Below are 18,628 nucleotides of genomic sequence, written 5' to 3' on the forward strand. Positions count from 1 at the left end.
GATGTTCAGTTACTATACACTTCTATCACCCATCAAGAAGTCCTCAAAGCTCTCTGCTTCTTTCTTGACAAAAGAACCAACCAATCTCCCTTCTCCACCACCTTCCTCTGTTTGGCAGAATTGGTCCTCATTCTCAACAATTTTTCCTTCAGCATCTCCCACTTTCTCCAAAATCGAGGGGTAGCCATAGGCACTGGCATGGTGCCCAGCTGTACCAGCCTGTTCATTAACTATGTAGAACAGACAATGTTCGAAGCTTTCCCTGGTTATACTCCCCAACTCTTCCTCCACTACACTGATAACTGCATGGACGCTGCCTCATGCACTCATGCTGAACTCGTCAATTTTATCAACTGTGCTTCTAACTTCCACCCTGTCCTTAAATTCACTTGATCCATCTCTGACACCTCTCTCCCCTTTCTCAATTCTCTGTCTCTATCTCTGGAGAGAAACTGTTAACTGAAGTCTTTTATAAACCTACTGATTCCCACAGTTATCTCAGCTATAGCTCTACCCATCCTCTCTTTCATGTACATCCGTGCTCACCCTATCTTCCCGCCATCTTAATAGTGATAGTTCCTCTTGTCCTTACTTACCCCCCCATCAGCCTCTGCATCCAATACGCTATCCTCCACAAATTCAGCCATCTCCAAAGGGATCCAACCACTAAATATATCTTTACCTTACCCCACCTACCTGCTTTCAACAGGAATTGCTCCCTGTGCGATTCCCTTGTCCATTCATTGCTCCCCAGTAATCTCCCTCTTGGCATTTATCTCTGCAAGTGGCCCGTGCTACACCTGCCCATACATCTCCTCCCTCACCTCCATTCATGGCCCCAGTGAGGCAACACTTTACCTATGAATCTGCTGCAGTTGTTTATGGTGTCCGGTGCTCCTAATGCGGCCTCCCTGACATTGGTGAGACCTGTCGTAAATTGGGGGACCGCTTCATCGTGCACCTTTGCATCATTTGCCACAAGTGGTACTTCCCGATGGCCAAACATTTTAACTCTGGTTCCCATGTCGGTCCATGGCCTCCTCTCGTGCCAAGATGAGGTCACTCTCAGGGTTGAGGCCAACACCTTGTCTGGGTAGCCTTCAGCCTGATGGCATGAATATTGGTATTTCCTTTCAGTATCAAAAAACACCCTCCCTTTCCTATGTTCCCCTTTCTTACCTTTTACTTGTTTTCACCTGCCTATTACTTTCCACTGGATCCCCACCCCATTCCCTTTCTCCTACAGCCCACTCTCCTCTCCTATCAGATTATTTCTTCTCCAGACCTTGATCTTTTCCACCTACCTGGTTTCACCTATCACCTTCCAGCTAGCCTCCTTTCCCTCCTTTCCCTCCTTTCCCTCCTTTCCCTCCTTTCCCTCCTTTCCCTCCTTTCCCTCCTTTCCCTCCTTTCCCTCCTTTCCCTCCTTTCCCTCCTTTCCCTCCTTTCCCTCCTTTCCCTCCTTTCCCCTCCCCCCTCTCCTTTTTATTATGACATTTTCCCCCTTCCTTCTCAGTCCTTAAGAAGGATCTCGGCCTGAAACTTCAACCATCTATTCATTTCTATAGATGCTGCCCCAGCTGCTGAGTTCCCACAGCATTTTGTGTGTGCTATGTGTTGCTTTGAATTTGATGGTATAAAACTAGTACACAGTCTTTAATCTCAGGGTGAGTATTGTAAATAAATGTGTGTCTAACACTGTACAAGTGCAATACTAAATGTTTCAATGAATGGTTGTTATAAGGGGGGATCTGTTGGAGTAGAGTAAGTAATAAAGGTGAAAGAGAAGAATAATTTCTCCTTGTTGATAAAAAGAAGGCTAACAAGTGAACAAAGGCATCATACTTGCATAGAGGCATGTTTAAGACAAAAATAGATCAATATTTGAAATGATGCTTTTTGTAGGGAAAAATCAGGGCTGTTAATTAGTGGCAAGTGCAGAGAATTAGTGTTGCTGGGAGGAGCTATTTGGCCTCCAACCTACCAGATGTTGAAAAGACTAGATAAAGTGGATGTAGAGAGGATGTTTCCTCTGGTGGGGGTATCCAGAACTGGAGGACACAGCCTCAAAATTGAGGGGTGACCTTTTAGAACAGAGGTAAGGAGGAACTTTTTTAACCAAAGCGTGGTGAATCTGTGGAATGTTCTGCCACAGGCTGCGGTGGAAGCCAAGCCCATGGGTGCATACAGAATAGAAGTTGATATGTTTCTGATTGGTTGGGGCATCAAGGGATATGGTGAGAGGGCTGGTGTATGGGGTTGAATGGGATCCAGGATCAGCCATGATGAAATGGTGGAGTGGGCTCGATGGACTGAATGGCCTAATTCTGCTCCTATGTCTTATAGTCTTGTGGTCTATTGTAAAGTTATTTTTTTCTACTATAGGATGTACTTCAATTTCACCACATTGACCATTGCAGTTACACCCGAATGATCCAATGAATCCATTTGTAGAAAACTTTTTTCTCTGCCAGGTCTGTAAGTAACACTACAGGTCTGCAATGTCAGTGTTAGGGAAATTATTGGAAAACATTCTGAAAGACAGAAATCTGCACCTAGAAAGACGGGGACTAATTTAAGGTGGTCACCAAAGAGATTGAAATTTTTGATGAGCTAACCAAATGTTTTAGCTCATGGAGTTGATGTGAACTACGTGGACTTCATAAGGCCTGTGACAAGATCTTGTGTGGGGAAACTAGCAGTTCATGGAATCCATGGTAAATTAGCAAATTGGATGCAAAATTTTCTCTGTGATAGGTGGGCATGTACACGGCAGGCTGAACAGCCCATTTCTATGTGGTATGACTCTGTTTAGGGCTAACAAGCAATTCATAATATGTTTTATGAATGTTATGAGACATACTATATTTGAAAATTGATGATTACACTGTTACTCAGTAATTGAACTTCGATATTTATGAATGATACAGAGGAAATGCTTTAAAACTGCCGGCCACAAAACTTAAAATTCTCATTGTGTTCATGTACCTTTGTGGGCTTGACCCCATCTTGGTAACTTTCTCTGGGCATCTTGAAACATCTATACGTCTTACTCACAATTTGCTCTGTCCTCTGGCTCTATTTCATCGATTTTGATTGCCAGCATCCTGAGACACTGTTTCTTGTCCCTTTGGTTACAGCCCAGCAATTCAAAAATGACATGTCCATTGCTAATATTTTCTGTCCGTTAACCAGTCCTCAGTCCATATTGTCACAAGAACAATCTCTCACTCATTGTCAGCAAGACCAAGGAGCTGATTATTGACTTCAGAAGGAGGAAACTGGAAATCCATGAGCCGGTCCTCCTTGGAGGATCAGAGGTGGAGAGGGTCAGCAACTTTAAATTCCTTGGTGTAATCATTTCAGGGGATCTGTCCTGGGTCCAGCATGTAAGTGCCATTACAAAGAAAGCACGGCAGTGCCTCTACTTTCTTGGAGTTTGTGACAATGCAGCATGTCATCTAAAACTTTGACAAACTTCTATAGATGTATGAGGGAGAGTATATTGACAGGTTACAACACATTTTGGTATGGAAACAGCAATGCCCTTGAATGGAAAACCCTCAAAAAGTAGTGGATATGGCCCAGTTCATCATGGGTAAAGCCCTTCCCACAATTGCATACATCTGCACAGAGCACTGTCGCAGGAAAGCAGCGTCCATCATCAAGGACCCCTATCATCCAGGCGACGCTCTCTTCTCGCTGCTGCCATCAGGAAGGAGGTACAGGAGCCTCAAGACCCACACCACCAGTTTCAGGAACAATTATTACCCCTCAGCCATCAGGCTCTTGAACCAGGGGATAGATTCACTCACCCCATCATTGAACTGTTCCTACCACAACCTATGGACTCACTTTCAAGACCTGCACATCTCATGTTCTCAATACTTATTGCCTATTTGTTAATAATAATAATAATAATAATAAGAAGAAGAAGAAAGCCCTTAACTCTGAGTGGAGTCATTGGGACGCTGTCATGATGGCATTTTTTTAGCAGGCTTTCTTATTTTTACGAGGCTGAGTTTCTAGCTTGATGCTCAACCCAGCACGGATGGAAAGCGTGCAAGGGAGCTGGCTGGATTCGAACTCGGGAGCCTTCGCTCCGAAGTCCGGTGCTGATACCACTTCGCCACCAGCTGGCTATTTATTAATAATTATTACAGGTTTCCCCCGCCATCCGAAGGTAGAGCGTTCCTATGAAATGGTTCGTAAGCCGAAATATCGTGAAGCGAAGAAGCAATTACCATTTACTTATATGGGAAAATTTTGTGACCGTTCGTAGACCCAAAAATAACCTACCAAATCATGCCAAATAACACATAAAACCTAAAATAACAGTAACATATAGTAAAAGCAGGAATTATATGATAAATACACAGCCTATATAAAGTAGAAATACTTCTCTACAACGATTGCCTGCACAGATCTCCGTAGTGAAAATCTCAATGCAAGCGCTGTTGGCATAAACGCGCTCTCCAGTAACCTTTAAACTATGAAGCTGCCAAATCTACCAAATAACATGTAAAAATACACAGCCTATATAAAGTGGAAATATTGTATGTACAGTGTAGTATCACTTACCGGAATTGGGAAAACAGCGCCGAGCACACTGATGATGGTGTGTTAGACTGAGTCGTCGCAGGCTGGGTGGTGCAGTGGCCCCCACCCTCCGGGTGGCCGACGCGATACATTGCTGCAAAGAACGCAGTGGTAGCTGGGAGGCACACAGCACATCGTTAAGAAAAAAGCCGAAATAAACATGCTAATTAATTAGGTGCTGCCCGGCAGGTAAATGTCGGCGCAGATCAGAGGCGATTGCTGATTGCATCGCCTGTGATCTGGGCGGATAATTATATGCTAGGCGGCACCTAATTAATTAGCATGTTTATTTTGGCTTTTTTCTTAAAGGTGTGCTGTGTGCCTCCCGGCTACCGCTGCATTCTTCGCGAATCGGTACAGTATCTGTCCGGGGCCTGGGTGTTGGGGTGGTGGGGCACGGGGGTGTCATCTTGTCGTCTGTTTCCATTAGAACAGGCAGCTCATCTTCGATGCCCGCCTCGATGTCGAAGGTCGAGGTTCGTCGTCTGCTGTGGCTGATGTGGAAGGCTTGCTTGACTGCTGAGCCTCGCGCATTTTTCTATCATACAGTTGTTTGTAAGCACTCAATCCATCCTGCAAATGTCCCCTAAACCTACATACCCTTTCAAAATTAGAGTCGTACTTTATCATTGCAGCAAAAATCTCACGCAGTTGCTTCACTTTCTGCATTCGGTTGCATTCGGTTTCGATTGTTATCCTTTGCTCTTCCAATTGCATCAGCTCTTCATCTATCAGTTCTTGGTCATGGGATGCCAAAACCTCTTCGACATCATCTTCGTCAACTTCCACAAGCCAAACTCACTTTGTCCTTACTTCGTTCACCACGATCGAAGCGCTTAATTATGTCTAGTTTTATGCTAAGTGTAACACCCTTACTCTTTCAGGCTTTTCCGATACCTTAGAGCTCATCTTGCTAACGGCTGCTCAATGCAACGTGTTTAAGCAATGCCATTCCGAATCCGGGGCAGAGCGGCTGCTTGGGGCGCGCGCTGATTTTTTATCGCGCGCTGCCTTTCTTCGTAACAGTGAAAACACTTTCTGAAAGCGAAAACAGGGTACTAATGTAGGTCTTTCGTAACAGTGAGGTTTCGTAGGGTGAACATACGAAAAGCGGGGGACACCTGTATTATTTTCTTTTTGTATTTGCACAGTTTGTTGTCTTTTGTATGTTGGTTGTTTGTCCATGCTGTTGCGTGCGGTGATTGATTCTTGTTGTGTTTCTTATATTTACTGTGAATGCCCACAAGAAAATGAATGTCAGGGTTGTATCTAGTTACATATAACTACTTTGATAATACATTTACTTTGAACTTTTGATCTTCGATTTTTTTTTCAAATATGCCACACTATACTTTATTGTCGCCAAACAATTGATACTAGAACGTATAATCATCACAGCGATATTTGGTCCTTTATAATCTACTAGATGTAATGCTAAAAATCTCTTAAGAGATTTGTTAACGCAGGATGTCCCTTTATAAATTATTAGTTTTAAGTGTTCTCTCATATCTTTCCTACTAAAGTCAGGTAAATGTTCGTAGTTCTCAATTTTGTCTCCCTTTCCTTTCTTAAAAAGAGATTTTATTTATTTTTCACTCTTTGCTCCAATATTGTATTTGCCTTGTTGGCTGGGAAGGTTCTCGGTTGTGTTTTTGTGCTTTAAAGCGATATTTATTAGTTGTAAAATATTTATTCTTTAAAGAAGGCTTCTATTTGGCTTTGTTTGTCAAGATCTTTATTGTAAGAAACATTCTAATTTATCCTTTGCTATTTTAATAATTGAGGCTTTATCATTTTTAGGCTGTTTGCGCAATCTTCGAAAAGTCTGTGAAAACTCTTCTGGATGATTTTGCTCCGATGATCCCACAGCTTTCAGAAATGCTGGGTCAGATGTACAGTACTATTCCACAGGCATCTGCATTGGAACTAACACGCCAGGTAGAATCAAAGCTTTTTTTAAAAAATAAAATAACATATTCTTCCATTTAGATTTTTTTTCTTATTCTATGGAATTAGAGAAACATTTATGTTTTTTCTGATAAATACACTTTTCCATTCCTTTGGCTGGTTGCCTGTGCCATATGTACAGGCAAACTTATTTCGATCATATAAGTGAATTAACACAAGCACATAATGAAATAACTAACCATTATGTGGACTAAAACAACTTTTATGCTATAACACCAGTTTGTTGTTCATGCAGATTTTAGAGGGGACAGAAGGAGTCACGAAAACCTGAACTATGATTTTAAGCACCAGGCTCTTGAGTATACTTCTGTTAAATTCTTTTGGATTCACTACTGTTCAATACAAATTTTCACATCCAAAACATGGTGCTTCTTTGGTTCATCTCAAATATAGCCCAAAGTACTGAAAAAAGCAGAAAAAATATAAACGAACCAAGTATCACTGATGAAATTTGATTAATTTGAACTGAAGTTTTAAACTGAACCTTATGAGCAAAGATTGAGTTGGAGCTTTTTTCTTTGGAGTGAAGGAGAATGCGAGGTCACTTGTTAAAGGTGTATTAAGGTTATGAGAGGGATAGGTATGGACGTCCTGTGCCTTTCTCCCAGGGTGGCATTGGTCAATACCAGAGGACATCTTTTTAAAGTGAAAGGACTAAAATTTAGAGAAGTCAGAGATAGGTGCTTGGAATTCTGCTATGTCCAGTGGTCTGTGGAGCACCCTGCCGGTAGTGCCGGTACAGACTGTTGTGCTGTGCATTCAGAGATGCTCTTCAACACACTACTATTGTAATGCATAGTTTATTTGAGTTACTGTCAGCTTGAACCAGTCTGGCCATTCTCCTCTAATCAATATGATTATATTCAAACAAAAAGATAACAGTTAACATATTAAAAACAAATTAAGGTGAAGATTTTCTAGTAAAATGTAACTTAACTTTCTCTTTGCTTTCTCAAACCAAACTGTACAATCTCCTTTGAGATCAGTAGAATGACAGCTCTTCTGGTATAGGATCCTACATCAGCTCCTGTGTTAGTGTAGGGTCTCAACTAAAAGCTCAATGTATCCCTGTTGCTTTCACAGGTATTGGTTGATCTGCTATTTTTTCCAGCAGGTTAATTTATGTTCCAGATTCCAGCAATTCCAGCCTTCTGTTTCTCAGTAAAATTTGTATCAGTAAACTGAATCTGTCACCTTTAGAATTTCTACATTTGACAGTGGCTGAATGCTAATTGTTCCAACTGGAATCACAGATAGTAGCTTTTGAGATGGAGGCCGTTCACATTATTTCTGTTTTGATGTGCTATCTGAACCGCTGAATGTTTTCCAATTAACAATAATTTGTTTTTGTGTAGTCCAGACTTGGTGCAGGAACCTACTGCCCTAAACTAGCATGTAAAGTATAATGACTTATTTCTACAGTAGTGTTTGTCATATCCTTTATGGAAATCTAAGTGTAGCATATGGATTAGTTCCCCTTATCAACAGCACATCTTTCTTCTTTTAAAAAAATCCTAATAATTTGTTCAGATGTAAATTGTGTCTTTTGCAAGTAGAATTCTTCACCCTCGTTTGAAGATGAATTTGGAAAGCACGGTTAAGTAAGGCCATATATTAATCAAATAAGTGCATTGAACAAGCACTCAGAGCAGCATTTCTAAATGGCTGCACCCAATCATGGCAATGTCTGTAGCTATTTTTAAATTGATTTAATTGTTCTTTGTGGCTCCATGGGATAGTTATTTATTAACAGAATCATGGTTATTATCACTAACGTATGTCATGAAACTTGTTGTTTTGTAGCAGCAGCACAGTGCAATACATTAAAAATTACTATTTTATATAAACTAAATAGTGAAAAAGAGGAATAGCGAGGTAGTGTTCATGGGTTCATGGACCATTCATAAAACAGATGGCAGAGGTAACAGTCTATTCCTAACATATTGAATGTGGTTATTCATCTATATCTTCTCGATGGTAGTAATAAGAAGAGGGCATATACAAGGTGGTGAGCATCCTTAATGATGAAATCTGCCCTTTTGAGGCATCGTCTTTTGAAGATGTCTGCAGTGGTGGGAAGGCTTATGCCAGACTGAGTCGACAACCCTCAGCAGCCTCTTTGATTCTGCACAATGGAGCCTCCATTTTAGGTGGTGATATAAGCAGTCAGAATGCTCTCCAGCATATATCTGTAGAAATTTGCTAGAGTCTTTGATGACATACCAAATCTTTGTGATTTCATCAATTTGTTGGCCTAGGATGGATCCTCTGAGATATTGATGCCAGAAACTTGAAGCTGCTCTACTTTTCACCACTGACCCCTGAATGAGGACTGGTGCGTGTTCTCCTGACTCTGCTTTCCTGAATTCCAGAATGAGTGCAACACCATCCAACCTGCTGATCCATCTCTACGTCTTCCCAATGCCATCTGAGATTCTGTCAACAACTGTGGTGTCATCGGTATATCTATAGATGGCGTTTGAGATGTGCCTAACCACGCAAGTCTTTAGTGTAGAGAGAGAGAGAGGAGAGTGAGTAGTGGTCAAAGATACTTTTAGAAGGAATTATGAAGCCATGCTAGTGAAAAAGCAATTAAAAAGAATTAGAAGTGTACCATTATCTTGGTGAGGTACTCACCGAATTGACATTCTTGATGCATTCTATTCTACTCCAGTCCCAATTTGCATAACGTGCAGGATGTGCTCCAGATTAATATTTTCAAGGTCACTGTTCATTAATGGTTTTTATTGATTTTCTGTTTGATCTAGCTCCTTTATTTTCCTTACGTGACTACAATGTATTGTTTACTTGGGTTATTCTCTTTTTCAGCTAGTGCACATATTTGCCACTGATTCAACTCATTTTGTCCCAGTAAAGGCTCTGTTCCTCCTTGTCACTTCTGTGACCCTCTCAATCTTCCAACAAGGTAGGTCATCATACTTTTAAATTTGAATCATTTTGACATACCTAATGTGTGCTGCTATGTTTTTTTTTGCTCAGCTTTCAACCATAGTGATCATGCTGGTGGTTTTCTTGTATGTTTCCTGGTTTCATTGCTATTCAGTGAGGTTTATGCAGCCACGTAATCCTCCCTGAATCTTAAAGTTACTTAATATTTACTGTAATTAGCAATGAAAAATTACCATTTTACATATATGATGCAAAAATAAAATGTTTGATTCTTGTAAAATCACGTCTGTTTGTCTCATGACCTTGGATTTCCAATAAAACAACCGAATGTGGATGAGAAGATGATTTACACTGTTGGCAATTTCCATATGTGCTGCATTAATGATTTGTGTACTCCCAATTGCATGAAGGGAATATTTGTATTCTTTCTGGGATGATTAAAGCACAAACCACTCTGAGGTATTGTTCACTACTCTTACAGTGATTGTTTGCTGTGCAGTTTGTGAAATGGGTTGCCTATGGATGAAGAGTTAAATTCAGCCTTCACAAATTGCATATCAGCTTAGATAAGCATTTGAAAAATATATAAAATTTATTGGTGTTTGGTAGGTATGGAATTGAAAACTCAAGATAATAAGATTGAAGTGGAGAAAACAGATGGAGGTTTATTTTGGCTTCCTTATTACCTAAAAATGACTGTCTTAAAAAAATTCTTACTTATCTTATTTTTTTTAGGATATAGTTTACAACATAGGTGAGGGAAATTAGTAGATTCTAAAAAAACATTTGAGACTCATTCCCCTGGTATGTTATTAAGAGATCATAGTATTGGGATTAATGCAATAGTATGGTTCGAGGATTAGCTAAAGAGCAGAAAGTGAAACCAGGATAAGTGCATAACTTTCATATTGGTAGAAGTTTACTGTTGGGTACCACAGAATCAGTGCTAAGATGCTTTACTCTTTAGAATCGGGTATACTGATTTAAGGGACCAAATGTTATTTACTCAGTTTGTTGATAATGTAGAGTATGGAAAGGAACTAATCTGCAAGGAAGATGCAGAATGCCTGGGAATATGTATGTACTTTCTTGAATAAGCAAACATGAAGATGGAGGCTCAAGTGTAGCATAGAATGGTTTTTTTTTATTTTTGTAGTTGGTTAGAATATTGTGAATGGTGATAGTTTCTTACATATTTGTTTTTACTGAGATTTGCATATCTGTGAGCACAAAACACAAATACAAATATTTATGGTGGCAAATTGGATGTTCATTGTTATTGCATAGGCTTTTGGAGTGGTAGAATGAGAAAGTCTTGCAATAAATGTACAGGACTTGGAGACAAAACCTCAAGCATTCTATACAGATCTTATCTCTGAATCCAATGAAATATAAACCTAGTATAACAAAAGTTTGCCAGTGATTCCTGGGAAGATGGTGCCGTCTAAAAAAGAGATTCAACCAAGCTCTGAAACCCTTAATATTGGCCCCAAGTTTCTTTATTTGATCAAATTGTTAAAAGAATATGAGGTGAAAATTGCACACACAAGGTTCAAAATCAATAATGAAGTATAATGTATACAACACAATATCTTGGAAATATCTAAGATTTAGGAAAGTCTTGATTTAGTTATTGAAAGAGCAAAAACAAAACAGTAAGCACGACACGTAGATCTGGAAGCCTTTAGCTGAACAATATTTTCAAAAAAGGAGCATGTCCTGTAGACCCCAAAGTAGGTTGAGCATAATCAGCTGACGATACTAAGTACAGAAGAAAATTCAAACTTCCATACAGAACCATGAATTATCTTGGCATCAAAGCCATATTTGAACAGAATTAAGTGCTGGATGTGAATTAAAAGGTCATAAATTTAACATTGCTTTACATGGAATGCCGTCGCAGAGTCCAGAAAGGATTTCACAGCATAATAGTTCAAAGTACTATGCTAGGGGTACTATGCCAAGTCAGATCTGACAATAGGATTGTAGACCTAATCTACTTAAATGGGAATGATGACTTTTTTAAAGGATATATTGTACTTCGGTTCTGTGTTTGTAATAAGTAACTTTCTTTTTTGTAATAATTTGCATAACTGTTAATAGTTTTTAATTGTCAGGAAAAATAGGTTTGACTAGAGGCAAGGTCACAACCCCAGGTTTGGCTTCTGTCAAAGACTGACAAGTATTTCAGAGCAGGGCCATCGCACTCCTCCATTTGATGACTACTTGCTTTGCTGGATGCTACAGGACCCGTTAATCCAGTTAAGATACATCAGTGCAGTTTAGAATGGCTATTGGGTAATCGTCTGGTTGGCAGATTGAATCCGACGCAATTTGACCCATTCATTTTAGAAATTAAAAATATGAGGAATAGAAGTAAAAGACCAGGCAGCATCTCTAGGAAGAGGTACAGTCGACATTTGGAGCCAAGACCCTTCGTCAGGATGAAGAGTCTCGGCCCGAAACGTTGACTGTACCTCTTCCTAGAGATGCTGCCTGGCCTGCTGCGTTCACCAGCAACTTTGGTTTGTGTTGCTTGAATTTCCAGCATCTGCAGAATTCCTCGTGTTTACGAAGTAAAAGAAAATCAGTTTGCAGAATCTGGAAATCTGAGATAAAATCAGAAAGTGCTTAAACACTCAGTAGTTCAAACAACATCTGTGGAAAATACATATTTTTAGCAAAATACTTTTTAAAAATCTGTGTGAGGCTTTTCCTTAATTTTCCTTAAATCATAGGAACAGGCATAAGCCAACAAGCATTTAATGATTGTATAATCATTCACTATTTGATGGCTATATACCTGTAATTTCTCTTTTCCTCATTTCTTAATGCTTTTGACTGCAATAACTTAACAATGTTTGATTTTTAAAATTAGCACCAATGGCCAACTTGTTCAGAACACCTATCTCCTATCTATTTTAATCTTATTCCACTAAACTTTGATCTTCTGATTTCCTTCTTGGCCCTTGTGAAACTTGTATTATCAATGATCTTTCAATTTTATCTTTATCTGTTTCACCTTTGCCATATATGCTATCCTATTCCATTTGCAGCTTTGTTTCAAATTCTCTCATCAGATTTCTGCCTTTGCTGCAGAACTTTTCAGTCAATAATCAGTTACATAAGTGATATGCGTTATAACAATGATCATGATGCATTATCGTTTATAGCCTTCTTTGTTTACCTATAATATTATTTAAAAAATCAGATTTTGAATGTTTGAATAATTATTTAGTGTCACATTACTCGTGTATTTTGAAGTTTAGCGCATTATACTGGACTTAAATGTTCTAGATTATCATTATTTCATGATTGAGTGTAGGGAAATCTGTGCATGTGTCTGGACAAACTACCTGCATCAGGGAAGCTAAACCACTCATTGAGAGTTGAATCCTACCAGTTAAACATGGTTGTAAGTTGTAGTTTTCCTCTTGGTTTGTCAAGAAGATAAACCCTGTGAGTTATTTTGCTTCTACTTAAAAGTTTGAGATCAATGGAAACTCTTGCTTCAATGAAATGCCAATCGATTTAGTTTGTTTGGCATAGGTATTTACTACAGTCTGTTGAAATATCGAAAATCTCTTCTAATGCAATTGTAATAAATACTTATTTAATGCATTGTGAGTATTATTCAGCAAGAAACTGTAGGTACTCTAAATCTGAAGGACAGGTAACACCTATGGAGAGAGAACAGTTAGCATTTCAGGTTGATGACATACTGCCAGAATCTTTTGCCAAGTTGATGAGAGGTAGTCAGACTGGTAGTTTAACTCCTGTTTTACACTGCATAAATACACCTGATCTGAATATTTCCAGAATTTTCTGACTCTAATATCAATATTATAGTATCTAGAACAAATGTGGGGAGTAAGTTTTTAAAATCTTTCCCCAGGTTGCTTTACTTTTAAGGTAATCAATGGTTAATTTGAAATGGTGAAAATGATTGCTCATCTCCCCTGGTTTCCCTACTCTTTTTCTTTATCAATGTGTGGTGTTCAGGAGGTTCTAAGCTGGCAGTGGAGCTTCCAGTGACAAGGTGGAAATGACTCCGCTTGCTGCTCTTTTACACTGCTTTCAGATTTTCTTATGCTTTTGAGAAATGTATGAAAATAAGGTGTGTCTGTTCACATTTTTCAAAAAACATTTGTGATATTACTACTACAATAGTAGTACCGGGTTTCCCCCGCCATCCGAAGGTAGAGTGTTCCTGTGAAACGGTTCGTAAGCCGGAATGTCATAAAGTGAAGAAGCAATTACCATTTATTTATATGGGAAAAATTTGTGAGCGTTTGCAGACCCAAAAATAACCTACCAAATCATGCCAAATAACACACAAAACCTAAAATAACAGTAACCTATAGTAAAAGCAGGAATGATATGATAAATACACAGCCGATATAAAGTACAAATACTTTTCTACAATCATTGCCTGCACTGTTATCCGTAGCAAAAATCTCACGCAAGCGCTCTTGGCAAAAACACGGCGCAAGCGTTTTCGGCAGAAAATCTCACGCAAGCGCTCTCAGCAAAAACACTCTCTCCAGTAACCTTTAAGCTATGAAGCTGCCAAATCATACCAAATAACACATAAAAATACACAGCATATATAAAGTAGAAATAATGTATGTACAGTGTAGTATCACTTACGGGAATTGGGAAGACAGCGCCGAGCACACTGATGATGGTGTGTTAGGCTGAGTCATCGGAGGTTGGGGTGGTGCAGTGGCCCCCACCCTCCGGGCAGTGAACCGATATCGATCCGCGAAGAATGCAGCGGTACAGCGGTAGCCAGGACGCATCCAGCACATCTTTAAGAAAAAAGCCAAAATAAACAAGCTAATTAATTAGGTACTGCCCAGCATGTAAATGTTGGCCCAGATAAACTGATTCCTAAGCTCCGGAACCTGGCCCTTAGCACTCAGATCTGCAGCTGGATCTTCAACTTCCTCACAGACAGGACCCAGGCTATAAAAATAGGGGACAAGCTCTCCTCTACAATCACTCTGAGCACCGGTGCCCCACAAGGCTGTGTACTCAGCCCCCGGCTATACTCACTGTAAACCCATGATTGTGTAGCCAAGTTTCCATCAAACTCAATATATAAGGTGGCACAACAATTGTATGCCGTATCTCGGGTAATGATGAGTTTGAGTACAAAGAGGAAATTAAGAACCTGGTGGCATGGTGCGAAGACAATAACCTATCCCTCAACATCAGCAAGGCGAAGGAATTGGTTGTTGACTTCAGAAGGAGTAGCGGACCACATGACCCAATTTACATGGGGGGTACGCAAGTGGAACAGGTCAAAAGCTTTAAGTTCCTCGGGGTCAATACCACAAATGACCTGACTTGGTCCAACCAAGCAGAGTTCACTGCCAAGAAGGCCCACCAGTGCCTTTACTTCCTGAGAAAACTAAAGAAATTTGGCCTGTCCCCTAAAACCCTCACTAATTTTTATAGATGCACTGTAGAAAGCATTCTTCTAGGGTGCATCACAACCTCATATGGAAGTTGTCCTGTCCAAGACCGAAAGATGCTGCAGAAGATCGTGAACATGGCACAGCACATCACACAAACCAATCTTCCGTCCTTGGACTCACCTTACACCGCCCGCTGTCGGAGCAGTGCTACCAGGATAATCAAGGACACGACCCACCCAGCCAACACACTTTCCGTCCCTCTTCCCTCCGGGAGAAGGCTCAGGAGCTTGAAGACTCATACGGCCAGATTTGGGAACAGCTTCTTTCCAACTGTGATAAGACTGCTGAACGAATCCTGACCCGGATCTGGGCCGTACCCTCCAAATATTCGGACCTGCCTCTCGGTTTTTTTGCACTACCTTACTTTCCATTTTTCTATTTTCTATATATGATTTATAATTTAATTTTTTAATATTTAATATTTGTAATCCAGGGAGTGGGAAGCGCAGAATCAAATATCGCTGTGATGATTGTACGTTCTAGTATCAATGGTTTGGCGACAATAAAGTAGAAAGTATAAGTACAGGTGTCCCCCGCTTTTCGAACATTCGCTTTACGAAACCTCACTGTTACGAAAGACTTACATTAGTACCCTGTTTTCGCTTTCAGAAGGTGTTTTCACTGTTACGAAAAAAACTCGGCGTGCGAAAAAGTCAGCGTGTGATAAAAAGCAGCACCGCTGTCCCCGGATTCGGAATGGCATTATCGCCAGCATTGCTTTAACACGAGCCTGTGAGCAGTTGTTTGCAAGATGAGTTCTATGGTGTCGGAAAAGCCTGAAAGAGCTCGTAAGGGTGTTACACTTAGCGTAAAATTAAGCGTTTTGATGGTGGTGAACGAAGTAAGGATAAAGTGAGTTTGGCTTGTGGAAGCTGACGAAGATGATGTTGAAGAGCTTATGGCATCCCATGACCAAAAACTGATAGATGAAGAGCTGATGCAATTGGAAGAGGAAAGGATAACAATCGAAACCGAATGAGTAATGATAAAGTATGACTTTAATTTATGAAAAGGTACGTAGGTTTAGGGGATATTTGCAAGATTCTTTGAGTCCTTACAAAGAACTGTATGATAGAAAAATACGCGAGGATCAGCAGTCAAGCAAGCCTTCCACATCAGCCACAGCAGACGACGAACCTCGATCTTCGACATCGAGGCGGGCAGTCATGGGAGAAGATGAGCTACCTGCTCTAATGGAAACAGATGACGAGATGACACCCCAGTGTCCCACCACCCCAACACCCAGGCCGCGGACAGATACTGTACCGATTTGCGGAGAATGCAGCAGTAGCCGGGAGGCACACAGCACATCTTTAAGAAAAAAGCCGAAATAAACATGCTAATTAATTAGGTGCCGCCCCACATGTAAATGTCGGCCCAGATCAGAGACGACGCAATCGGCACTGATCTGGGCCGACAATTATGTGTCGGGCAGCACATAATTAATTAGCATGTTTATTTCGGCTTTTTTCTTAAAGATGCGCTGTGTGCCTCCCGGCTACCGCTGGACCCCTGCGTGCTTCACGGCAATGTATCGGTTGGTGGCCCGGAGGGTGGGGGCCACTGCACTACCCCAACCTGCGACAACTCAGTCTAACACACCATCATCAGTGTGCTCTGCGCTGTCCCAATTCCGGTAAGTGATACTACACTGTACATACATTATTTCTACTTTATATCGGCTGTGTATTTTTACGTGTTATTTGGTATGATTTGGCAGCTTCATAGTTTAAATATTACTGGAGAGCGCTTGCACCGTGATTTTGCCAACAGCGCTTGCGTGAGATTTTCTGCTGACGGCGCTTGCGTGAGATTTTCGCTACGGAGGTCTGTGCAGGCAATGATCGTGGAAAAGTATTTCTACTTTATATGGGCTCTGTATTTATAGTCATAGTCATACTTTATTGATCCCAGGGGGAAATTGGTTTTCGTTACAGTTGCACCATAAATAATAAATAGTCATAGAACCATAAATAGTTAAATAGTAATATGTAAATTATGCCAGTAAATTATGAAATTAGACCAGGACCAGCCTATCGGCACAGGGTGTCTGACCCGCCAAGGGAGGAGTTGTAAAGTTTGATGGCCACAGGCAGGAACGACTTCCTATGACGCTCTGTGCTGCATCTTGGAGGAATGAGTCTCTGGCTGAATGTACTCCTGTGCCCAACCAGTACATTATGTAGTGGATGGGAGACATTGACCAAGATGGCATGCAACTTAGACAGCATCCTCTTTTCAGACACCACCGTGAGAGAGTCCAGTTCCATCCCCACAACATCACTGGCCTTACGAATACGTTTGTTGATTCTGTTGGTGTCTGCCACCCTCAGCCTGCTGCCCCAGCACACAACAGCAAACATGATAGCACTGGCCACCGCAGACTCATAGAACATCCTCAGCATCGTCCGGCAGATGTTAAAGGACCTCAGTCTCCTCAGGAAGTAGAGATGGCTCTGACCCTCCTTGTAGACAGCCTCAGTGTTCTTTGACCAGTCCAGTTTAATGTCAATTCGTATCCCCAGGTATTTGTAATCCTCCACCATGTCCACACTGACCCCCTGGATGGAAAATATGATATTTATCATATCATTCCTGCTTTTACTATATGTTACTGTTATTTTAGGTTTTATGTGTTATTTGGCATGATTTGGTAGGTTATTTTTGGGTCTGCGAACGCTCACAAAATTTTCCCATATAAATAGATGGTAATTGCTTCTTCGCTTTATGACATTTCGGCTTACGAAACGTTTCATAGGAATGCTGTACCTTCAGATGGCGGGGGAAACCTGTATAAGATCAGAGGCAGAATCGGTATCTGTCCGCGGCCTGGGGGTTGGGACCACTGGGGTGGTGGGACACAGAGGTGTCATCTCATCGTCGATCAGTGTAGGCAGGTCATCTTCTCCTGTGTCTGCCTGCCTCGATGGCGAAGGTCGAGGTTCGTCATCTGCTGTGGCTGATGTGGAAGGCTTGAAAAACAACAGTATGCTTGACTGCTTAGCCTCGCATATTTTTCTATCATACAGTTCTTTGTAAGCACTCAAACCATCCTGCAAATATGCCCTAAACCGACGTACCCTTTCAAAATTAAAGTCGTACTTTATCATTGCAGCGAAAATCTCACACAGTTGCTTCACTTTCAGTTCCTGGATGACTTAACTTTCGGTCCGTTCGCTACTGCATTCGGTTTCAATTGTTATTCTTTCCTCTTCCAATTGCATCAGCTCTTCATCTATCAGTTCTTGGTCATGGGATGCCAAAACCTCTTCAACATCATCTTCATCAACTTCCACAAGCCAAACTCACTTCGGCCTTACTTCGTTGACCACGATCGAAACGCTTAATTATGTCCAGTTTTACACTAAGTGTAACACCCTTACAAGCTCTTTTAGGCTTTTCCGATACCTTAGAACTCACCTTGCTAACGGCTGCTCACAGGCACGTGTTTAAGCAATGCCGGCGAGATTGCAGTTCCGAACCCGGGGGAGAGCGGCTGCTTGGGGCGCGTGCTGCCTTTTATCGCGCACCATTTTTTTCGCGCGCTGTCTTTTTTCGTAACAGTGAAAACACCTTCTGTTAGTGAAAACAGGTAACTAATGTAGGTCTTTCGTAACAGTGAGGTTTTGTAAAGCGAACGTTTGAAAAGCAGGGTACACCTGTACCAG

The 18,628-nt window shown here is 40.9% G+C and overlaps 1 protein-coding gene across 3 annotated transcripts in view; it reads left to right on the forward strand.

The window, feature by feature from the left end:
- ipo13b (importin 13b) overlaps positions 1-18,628 on the forward strand; it is a 146,847-nt gene that overhangs the window by 98,225 nt on the left and 29,994 nt on the right. For all 3 annotated transcript variants that reach the window (XR_010019923.1, XM_063064376.1, XM_063064375.1), the window contains 2 exons: positions 6,400-6,537; positions 9,397-9,493. Coding sequence is in view for 2 of the 3 variants with exons in the window: in XM_063064376.1 (XP_062920446.1) it covers positions 6,400-6,537; positions 9,397-9,493 (235 nt within the window). In the remaining variant the exon portion in view is untranslated. The remainder of the gene's footprint in view (positions 1-6,399; positions 6,538-9,396; positions 9,494-18,628) is intronic.

This window comes from Mobula hypostoma, chromosome 12 (assembly GCF_963921235.1).
Source record: "Mobula hypostoma chromosome 12, sMobHyp1.1, whole genome shotgun sequence".
NCBI classification, from domain to species: domain Eukaryota; kingdom Metazoa; phylum Chordata; class Chondrichthyes; order Myliobatiformes; family Myliobatidae; genus Mobula; species Mobula hypostoma.